Source organism: Xenopus laevis, chromosome 2S (genome assembly GCF_017654675.1).
Source record: "Xenopus laevis strain J_2021 chromosome 2S, Xenopus_laevis_v10.1, whole genome shotgun sequence".
Taxonomy (NCBI): Eukaryota; Metazoa; Chordata; class Amphibia; order Anura; family Pipidae; genus Xenopus; species Xenopus laevis.
The window spans coordinates 52,682,746-52,694,028 of NC_054374.1; the positions used below are offsets into that span (position 1 = coordinate 52,682,746).

An 11,283-nucleotide genomic window follows, 5' to 3' on the forward strand; every position below is an offset into this window, starting at 1 on the left:
GTTTAGGCACAAATAATCTATGGATTTATAGTATGACTATAGTGTGACTTATGTGTCTTTTTAATGGGTGATTGACCATTATTGCTCAGAAACCATGACCATAGGCTTCTATGTGAAAATGTCTTTTTAACTGCTGTAAGTACAATATCCATGTGCGCATCTATTTGGTGCCAATTGGTGTGCTTAAGTTAGATCAATATCTCTGTAGTAAAAGTCAAATCAACTGGACTTGCTGTGTTTTTCTTGAAGACATTTTACTTGTTTTTTCTGTGTTTTTCTTGAAGTCATACAACTGGCTTTCTCAATTCAGAATGACTATTAACCAAGATCTTTCTGGAATAAATACCCTGGAATGTTGCTCCAATCAGCATAATCTGTTAATCATAATCATAATAAACAGATTATGCTGTTTGGAGCAACATTCCAGGGTATTTATTCCAGAAAGATCTTGGTTGCAAGTCATTCTGAGAAAGCCAATCACAAATATGGAGCGCTCACCTCCCAACTCGTCTCACAGTTGCTGTGCCAGGTGCTGAACCGGAAGACCCCAATCCTGTCAAAGGGTCACATCAATGCTCCAAGAAATTACCAGCAGCACACTGTTAGTCTTGCATAAGTGCTCAAGTGCAGATTTATTGTGTAGCCCATAGCATATAAAGGCAACGTTTCGGACCTCCCTGGTCCTTTGTCAAGCCCCATAACACACCACAAACAACCCTTTTAAAGTGAGGGATGGGGGGTTGTGCATATCGTAGTCCCACCCATTTCAATTGAATATCCAATCAAATTACAAAGTGGATTAATCATAGTCAATTTTAACCCCGGTAATACAAAATCATTGTGAAAAAAAGTTAAAAAGTTTTTAAAAAATGGGTGGGACTACGATATGCACAACCCCCCATCCCTCACTTTAAAAGGGTTGTTTGTGGTGTGTTATGGGGCTTGACAAAGGACCAGGGAGGTCCGAAACGTTGCCTTTATATGCTATGGGCTACACAATAAATCTGCACTTGAGCACTTATGCAAGACTAACAGTGTGCTGCTGGTAATTTCTTGGAGCATTGATGTGACCCTTTGACAGGATTGGGGTCTTCCGGTTCAGCACCTGGCACAGCAACTGTGAGACGAGTTGGGAGGTGAGCGCTCCATATTTGTGATTGTTCAGAATTTGTCCTGTCAGGAGTGTTAGCTCCCCCCAATGCAAATATTTTGGTCTTTTGAACCTATTTAAATGTCGCAATCAAGCCCTACTACACAAGACCCTAATACCTTTGCCTACTCAGAGGCAGATGCAATACGTATTATTGGCAGTGAACATGGCAGCAGTGCCTTCTTAACAAAACCCACTGGAGAAAATCTGACACGAGAACTGGAGAGAGAAAGGAAACGCCTGGTGGGCCTGGAATTACACTCTGTAACTTTAACAGAGTATTTCCGAAATAAGAGGATTCCACGTGGCTTAAGGGTTAACTTGAGACCTACGATTTTTGCTGAAAATACTGACTTTGTGAAAAGATATGAACAAATCATTAACAAATGTTCTTTTGATATTGTCCTATTAAACATTGAATTCCTACAGAATAAGATTCCTGAAGTGCAGCTGTCTATTAGGAATATTGAGCAGAAGCTGAAAGACTCATTGGATACAGATGATCTGCAAGAGCTACACATTCATATGAATGAAATAATTACCCGACATCGCAGGGTGATTGAGGACAGAAAGCGTGTCAAATTTCAGCGTGATGCGGAAGACTACCGCATAGGATCTGTCTACCAGTGGAAAAATACTGATCGGGAAGGAGTGACTTACGGCCAGCGTCATTACGCAAAGGCCCCAGCAGGTGACGCCTATAGACGTGACAGAGGGGAAAGTGCGCATCAAGTCACGCGAGATTTCGGAACGGAGAGAGAAAGAGAGGAAAGATGGCAACGCTCTGGGCAACGCTATGGGAAATATCGGAAGCCACGAGTAGTATTTACAGAGGGGAACTCCTCGGATTACACCACTTCTGCGTCCTCATCTTCCTCTTCCAATTTTTTAGATCTGAGACCCCCAGAGCCTCCAAGACCAGGCGGGGATATCGCAGACGCAATGGGAAACAGACAGCCACAGGACAGGGAGCCGCGTTACAACTTCAATCCACAGGAGCGCAGACAGCTTCCCTACAGATCTGCGAAGAAGGACAAGGACAAAAACAAGAGACGTTAGTATATAATATTTCGAGATCCATACTTACTGAACAACAAATGTCCATATTACGTAAAGGTTTGTCCTTTTGTCCCACTTACCTATGTGACACCTTTAATTTAGATATTGAGTTGCAGAGATTCTTTCGCAATTTAAGACTTAAAAGTCATTTTGCTGGGATACCTGATGTACCCACCACCGGTGTAACTGCGCCAGATGATTCACGAATCACCCTCAAAGAAATGGGTTTGCGTAATAAAAGTAAATTTATACCACCAACCACGGATAATGTGGTAGAGGCGTATGTGAAACTGGTGTTGGGTGACATCGAAAAGCTTAAGCAGAAAACTTTGCGTAATCCTTGGTTGGGACATGAACCTAACTTAAGTCAAAAGGAGAGATTGTGTTTATCTGAATTGTTACACAATGACAGTATAATAATAAAACCAGCGGATAAGGGTGGGGCCTTAGTAATTATGGATAAGGACTACTATATCAATGAGATACATTCACAATTGGCACAGATGGAGGTATATAGGAGAGTGAGTACAAACCCACTCTCTTCTATACAACAATGTATAATGGATAGAGTGCTTGGTGCTCAGGAGGAAGGTCTAATTGACGATGAGGTGAAGAATTTTCTTATCAAGGAATACCCCATGACACCAGTACTCTATACATTACCAAAGATACATAAAGATCTCAACAAACCACCAGGACGTCCCATAGTGGCAGGGACAGACTCAGTTTTGAGCCCCCTAGCCATCTTTTTGGATAAGCTTTTGCAACCATTGGTAACATGCACTAAATCCTATGTAAAGGATACCACACATCTACTTAACATACTTAATACAATACATCTTCCTGAACAAGATGTTTTACTGACTAGTTTCGATGTCAGCAGTTTGTACACATCAATTGCACATGAGTCTGGCCTTCGAGCCCTCCGTTACCACCTTGATCAAACCCAATATAGTACACCACAAAAAGATTTCATTATCGATTTATTTGAAATTGTGTTGCATCAGAATTATTTTCTTTTTGGTGACCAGTATTACATCCAACAAAGGGGGACAGCCATGGGTAGTAATGTGGCACCCACATATGCCAACCTATATATGGCTTTCCTTGAAGAAACACTTGTATATGTGAATCCAATGTTTTGTAAGCATTGTATTCTATATATACGCTATATAGATGATTTGCTGGTTCTGTGGAAAGGTACACCTGATACCCTACTTGAATTCCACACGTTTCTCGATAACATGGAGGAGACGTTAAAATTTACCAAAATATATGATCCATGTTCTATAAGTTTCCTTGATGTTCAAATAACAAGGGTGGGGACTAAACTGAAAACGGATTTGTTTAGGAAAACAACGGACAGAAACAGTTTACTACATTACACTAGTTTCCATCCGAAGGCCTTGAGAGACTCGCTACCATTGACCCAATACACAAGGTTAAAGCGCATAGTCAGTGATGAGAATGCGTTTGACACGCAGGCTCGTGAGATGACAATGCGGTTTAAGGATAGAGGTTATCCACAGGAAATACTTGATGTAAACTATAATAAGCTACATGACAAGAATAGAAGGGATCTGTTGTTACCCACTAAGAGAGAAGCAAATAAGAGTGATAGATTGGCATTTGTAAGCAAATATACCACAGCAAGTAGGCATGTTGGCAACATCATACGCCGACATTGGCACATATTACAATCATGCCACGAGAATATACCTTCCTTTCAACAGGTACCCTTATTGGCTTACAAACGTGGGAGAAGCTTAAGAGACCAACTGGTAAAAGCTGATATAGGTGGTAAAATTGGGTCTAAACAACTGTTTTTACAAAATCCAAAATTTGGTACATTCCCCTGCTTACATTGCGTTCAGTGCAATTCAGTAATAAAGGGTAATCATTTTCATCACCCACATCGAGGGAATAAGTATAACATCGATAAATATTTCACTTGTGATTCATCGTATGTCATTTATATACTGAAGTGTCCTTGTGGCCTACTTTATGTGGGTGAGACCACACAGAAGATACGTGATCGTATCTCTAAACATAAATCTACGATACGAAAGGGGCTTATTGCTTTACCGGTCCCGGCACATTTTCAAACGGCACGACATTCTGTCAGCCAACTGAAATTCCAAGTGATTGACACAGTAGAGATACCCAGGAGGGGTGGTAACAGGCTATTAAGATTAAAAAGATTGGAAATGATGTGGATTCATAAATTGGATACGATCTGGCCCCGGGGCTTAAATAGGGAATATACTCCAGTATCATTTATCTTCTAGGTGATTAAAGGGTCTTTGTATGCATATGTTGATATTATACACACCACATTATAGCGACTTGACTTTAGTGTTGAATTGTTTTATTCTTCTCCTTTTTTAAGGGAATTGAAAGTACTGAAAACTACATTGAATACCCTGAGTGCTGACAAAACCTTAGACATATCAAGGAGTACCTCAGAAAACTGCTGAGTGAGATATGCAAGGGTTGTCATAGGAATGCCTCAGGTATGCAAAATTGATAATTATCTCTTTGAATAATTTTTCTAAAATAATTTTGTATTATGTACAGGTTTGATATTAATGGTCTATTTATGGGATATGTATTGGATTTTTTATGAGATTCAATGGACACGATACGTTTCACTCTGGACATGCACAAAGAAAAAATAACTTTCAAAAAATGTTTTTCAATTGTTTTTAACTTTTTTGGACTCTTTTTTGAAAAAAATTTTTAAAAATTTTTTAAAAACTTTTTAACTTTTTTTCACAATGATTTTGTATTACCGGGGTTAAAATTGACTATGATAAATCCACTTTGTAATTTGATTGGATATTCAATTGAAATGAGTGGGACTACGATATGCACAACCCCCCATCCCTCACTTTAAAAGGGTTGTTTGTGGTGTGTTATGGGGCTTGACAAAGGACCAGGGAGGTCCGAAACGTTGCCTTTATATGCTATGGGCTACACAATAAATCTGCACTTGAGCACTTATGCAAGACTAACAGTGTGCTGCTGGTAATTTCTTGGATTCTGAGAAAGCCAGTCGGATGATTGGTTAAATGTCCAAGAAAAACACAGCAAGTCCAGTTGATTTGACTTATTACTACAGATATACAGATGCAGCCACTTTGGTTTGTGAGTTTGACACAGAATAGCTAAACACAGATATCCCACTTTTCCCATTTAACACAGAAAATTGTGTCACAGCATCCCATCTAATTAATCAATTAATCCCGATTCATGACGCATTTAACTCACAAATCCATGACCTGGATGAATGAGAATCTTCACAAACATAAGATCAGTGTCGCAGGTAATTCTATATTATTAGTGAATTAATTTGTGACTCCCCCTTATAATGTATTAATATACACTGTATACAAATAAATATATCTATATTTATATCCATGTACAATATAAATGAAAATCTTTGTCAAAAAGATTAATTTAAAGCAAGGCTTTCAATTATTTTTTTTTTTTTACCAAGATAAGACTAGTTTGCTAAATTTGCTAATTTCAGTGAGACCCCCGGCTGCTGCTCACACACGCCAGTGCTACCCACACGTGGCCCTGACTGCGGCTGCGGTACAACACTAACCCCCTGGGGTGCAATACAGAACCCACTCCCAGATTCTACACTGCATCACATCATACAATGTTGGGTGAGGGATGGGGCAGATGGGAGGATATGGAGACATCACTCCATTTTCCTTCAGAGACCCAGCCCAGGTAAAGCTACACTCCAGATACACCTGGGCAGACTACTTTGCTTCTAAAATCGTGAGGGGGAAGGCATCCTCACTCCTTTCTGTGGGAACTGTGGGCAGGAACTGGTTCAGGAGTTTTATACATTTGGTACCAAGTGCCCTCAGTGCAATAGGGACTGCTGGAATGGCCCATTCAATGTAGTAGTAGTGCCCCATGATGTTGAGCCAGCTGTGTCCATTGCTGCTTCCATGTCCTCAGTATCACTGGAGCCAGGGACACCCATGCGTGCTGAACCCAAGGAGGAGGCTTCCTGCACTGTGGCCCCTACTGAGACACCAACAGCACTCCCAAGTTGCTGTTCATACACTATGGTACAGAGGCCCACCTCTTCTTCAACCCTTTCTGCAGTGGGATAGAGTACCCCACGAGGGGTACCTTCCAGCAGGGAGACCCTGGATATCAGCCTGGTTGAAAAGAAAGCAGCTACCAGGGGAAGAAACCATGGCTGTGGCTCTTCCAAATTATCTACTAGCCAGTCTCCAGCAACACCATCTCGGGGAGCCTAGCCAAGTACAGCAGTGACCAGTCCACTCTGGAGACCACTCTTGGCTGGAAGGATTATGAGGATATCGCAGAAGACACTGCTGCTTCCAAAGTGGATCCCAGGGACCCACAAATGCCTCTGGCACTCAGCAAGGCTCTAGCTACTGATGACAATGCCTCCCAGGTAGATACAATCCTGGGATCTTTCGTACTGTATCTAGAGTGCAGAAAATCATAAATTTTAGGGTCCAGGAAATGTATGGTTTTTACATGCCCTATGCTCAAAGTGGGTGTACGACGAGGTAGACTGAGACTTAGAGGAATGGCTTTATGGAGAACTTTGCCACAGAGAGACTGTTGGACTGGCTGGACATTTTCATCCTGATCCTGTGGTTTGTAATTATGTATCATGCACTTATGTTCTTTAAGTCTAATTTTAATTGGTCTTGTTGTTTGTCCAATATAAACAAGGCCACATGGGCATTTAATACAGTATATTACATCATTACTGTCACATGAAAAACAACCCCTGATGTCGTGTTTTGAGCCATGTTGTGGGTGTGTTACATAATTTCCCAATATAATGCTGTTATAATGACCGCAATCTCTACATGGAAAAGTGCCATGTGTCCTAGATTTTACTAGGGGGTTATAGCTCTGGTGCCCTGATGACTTTGGTTTAATTAAATCTCCAATGTTTTTTCCACGTCTGTAGGAAAACAATGGAGGCTGTTGAAATAAATGGCCATGTTTAGGATCTGTACTTAATATACCCCAATATTTTAAATTTATCTTACAATGTGCTTTGGAATTACTGTCATATGTTGAAATATATGGTAATCTCTGTATTTTCTTAGAAGTTGTTATTTTTTTAGAACATAATTGTTTTCTGGGTATATTCTTTACTTCTTCCCTATAAGACTCCAAAGTAGTTTTTTCATAGCCTTTTTCCGTAAACTTAAGCAACATTTTGTTGGACTCTATTTCATATAGCTCATCATTAGAGGTAATCCGTTTCACCCGTAAAAATTGGCTTTTTGGCAAACCTTTAATTAGCCCAGGCGGATGGTAGGATGTGGGTCTCAACAAATTGTTGCGATCAGTCGGTTTTGTATGCACAGTAGTTACAAATCTGCCCTCCATTTGGATAACATTCACATCTAAAAAATGTATTTCACTTGCATTTACTTCCATCGTGAATTTTATAGTTAAGTGAACGCTATTAAGATAAGTAAGAAAATCATTTAAAGCCTCCCTGGATCCAGACCATAAGAAAAAGGTATCATCAACATAGCACATGTATGCGTGAATATGTTGAGAAAAGTATTCGTTAGAAAAAATGTGCGTCTACTCAAAGTGATCCATAAATATGTTTGCATAGGCAGGTGCCATGTTGGCATCCATGGCACAGCCTTGCATCTGTATATAAAAATCATTCTCAAATTGGAAATAATTTTTTGATAGAACATATTCCAATAAATTGCAGATGAAATTAATCATATAATTGGGCAATGCTCCAAGGTACAACCGAATACTCTCTATTCCTTCATGATGGGGTATTGATGTATATAAATCTTTTACGTCAAGTGAACACAATAGACATTCACCTGCTGGCAAAACAATCTTGTCCAATCTGTTTAAAAAATCAGTGGTGTCTAACAAACATGGTTGTAAAGTGGATAACACATCCTGTAAAAAAGTATCAATATATATGGCTATAGGTTGCCAGATTGACCCAACGTTAGACATAATTGGTCGTCCAGGTGGATTGGTAGGGTGTTTGTGGATCTTAGGAAGAAAATAAACTTTAGGAACTCTGGAATTTGTATTAATCAATAGTTGACACATCTCATCACTAATTATGCCTGAATTTAAAAAGACATTTAGTTCATTTTTAAACTTAAACATGGGGTCAGAATTTAATTGTCTGTAATGAGAGTTATTATCTAACTGTCGTTTAGCATCCGCTTTATAATCCCCAGTCTTAAGCACTACTGTCCCACCACCTTTCATGTATTGTGTTAATTTCAGAACTAACTATTGTTTCAAAAGCCTCGATACAGGGGTAACTACCCGGGGGCATAAAGTTACTTTTAACCCCCAACTTATTTTTTAGAGAAAGCATCCTAGTGTCAGGTTCAGATTTCGTTTGTTTGTCAGCAAAAAATATTTTACGTTTTAAAGAGCGTGTAAATTTAAACATATCTATAGAAGCAGCAAAAGCAGGTGTTTTAAATGTGGGAACAAACCCCAAACTTTACTTTACTTGGCTTGGTCCTAAAAAAGGAACCTGGGGAATGCTGTGAAGAAGCAGAGGACTCCTGTCCGCCATCCGAAGTTCCCACCGAAGACAGGTGAGGTCAGGTGAAAAAGCATCCAAGCGCTTGTAGTTCCGCACTCTCCTTCTTGTATCTTGCCAGGTATGCACCTCCCCTTTTTCATAATCCCTGGTATCGCGGGTGAATTTGCGGAGTTTCATCTGTAAAATCTCCTGTTGTAGTTTCTCCATTTTTGCTTCAAGCTCCCTCAATTGTGTGTTGTCAGTGTCCGCATGCGACTTAACCTCTTCCTCTGCAGCATGGAGTTGTTGTTTTAACTCCCGTGTGCCGGTCTGTAACTGCTGCACCGTCAGGGTGATCAGGTCCAGGCTGCAGCGGTTTAGGATACCGCGCCATCTTTGCAGGAATTCTAAATTATCCTTAAACAGTGCCGGCTGTAACTTAATCCTTAACCCCCGTGGGATATGATGAGCCATGGCATATTCTGCCAATGAGGCAGTGTGCAATGTCCATGAAACTTTGCGCCGCTTAAGCTGTTCCAATTTTCCTTATGCATCTGCTCCACTCTGTGTAATTGTAGCAGGTAGCGGTTATGCGGCATATAGTATTTTCTTCCTTTCAGCTTCAGTGAAACTGAAGGTGTCAGCTCGATGATCAGTTGTAGCAGCATGTCTGCAAAATACATCTTTGGGCAAAATGTGAGGTGCTGCTTGCTTCGTGCCGGTAATCAGTTAACAGGAACAAGGTGAAGCAGAGCACACTCTGATATCTTCACAGAGAACGCCTGGTGCACAGGGTAGAGAGTACGGCAAGCCCCAATATATAGTAGAAGTAGAAAAACTCTGGCACTCGAGGCAAGTGAAATGCAGGGTTTCCCCTTGCTTTTTATTTCTTGTGCAGACGTGCAACGTTTCGGGGTGACCCCCTTTATCAAGCATACATACTGACCATAGTTCAAACAATATAAAGAGTGACCAATTAAATTAATTAGCATACAAAATTACCAACATTCAGTTTGAAAGGCAAGGCTCACGACCAATCACCTAATAACATGTGAAAAAAAGTTGTTGTTTTTTTTTAAAAAAAAAAACTATAAAAAACTTTAAAAACCATCACACTATATTACATGAAAAATATTATTTAAAACAGCAAAAATTCTGTGAAAAGTCCAAATTGTGCCAGGGCATTCAATCCCTTGAGAGTGCTAAAATAAACCATGTGTCTGTAATAGAGATAAAAAAGATACAAAGTAGTTAGGCAACTGCCTATTGTACTAAAAAGATAAAAACATTAAAAAGTAACAATTTTGTAACAATTTTGTAACCACAAACTTGGAGGGCAGATTTATAACTACTGTGTATACAAAACCCACTGATCGCAACAATTTGTTGAGACCCACATCCTACCATCCACCTGGGCTAATTAAAGGTTTGTCAAAAAGCCAATTTTTACGGGTGAAACGGATTACCTCTAATGATGAGCTATATGAAATAGAGTCCAACAAAATGTTGCTTAAGTTTACGGAAAAAGGCTATGAAAAAACTACTTTGGAGTCTTATAGGGAAGAAGTAAAGAATATACCCAGAAAACAATTACTTTCTAAAAAAAAATAACAACTTCTAAGAAAATACAGAGATTACCATATATTTCAACATATGACAGTAATTCCAAAGCACATCGTAAGATAAATTTAAAATATTGGGGTATATTAAGTACGGATCCTAAACATGGCCATTTATTTCAACAGCCTCCATTGTTTTCCTACAGAAGTGGAAAAAAATTGGAGATTTAATTAAACCAAAGTCATCAGGGCACCGGAGATATAACCCCCTAGTAAAATCTAGGACACATGGCACTTTTCCATGTAGAAATTGCGGTCATTGTAACAACATTATATTGGGAAATTATGTAACACACCCACAACATGGCTCAAAACACGACATCAGGGTTTTTTTTTCATGTGACAGTAATGATGTAATATACTGTATTAAATGCCCATGTGGCCTTGTTTATATTGGACAAACAACAAGACCAATTAAAATTAGACTTAACGAACATAAGTATGATACGTAATAACAAACCACAGGCCCCTCAGTCTCCAGGTAGTAAACAGAAGGAGAAGGAAATCAAGAAAAGCAAAAGGGAAACTTTTGCTTGGCACAATTAAGGTGGCAGATCTTAGAAAAAGTATGTGTTAATCAAGGGCAGGACAAAAAACATATGCTACTCCAAAGAGAGTGCTACTGGATTTGGTTACTCCAATCCAGGAGTCCAAAGGGTCTTAACGAGGAATATAACCTGTCCTGCTCTGTTTAAACTTTGTGTAAATATATTTTGAACAAGCCTGCTGTAAATAATCTTGTTCCTTTCATGTTTTTACAGATAAGAAAATTCTGGTGTATTCTCCAGGGACAGGTAATTTGTCTTATCTATATTAGGGCAAGTTTGTGGTTACAAAATTGGTACAAAATTGTTACTTCTTAATGTTTTTATCTTTTTAGTATAATAGGCAGTTGCCTAACTACTATCATT

General features: G+C 39.4%; 1 protein-coding gene across 1 annotated transcript; it reads left to right on the forward strand.

The window, feature by feature from the left end:
- The first annotated feature begins 1,144 nt into the window (after positions 1–1,144).
- On the forward strand, positions 1,145–4,778 carry LOC121400342. The gene is made up of 2 exons (XM_041583260.1): positions 1,145–2,204; positions 4,599–4,778. The coding sequence occupies exons 1-2, from the start codon at positions 1,232–1,234 to the stop codon at positions 4,604–4,606; spliced, it is 981 nt and encodes a 326-aa protein (XP_041439194.1). The 5' UTR covers positions 1,145–1,231; the 3' UTR covers positions 4,607–4,778.
- Positions 4,779–11,283: the final 6,505 nt, after the last annotated feature.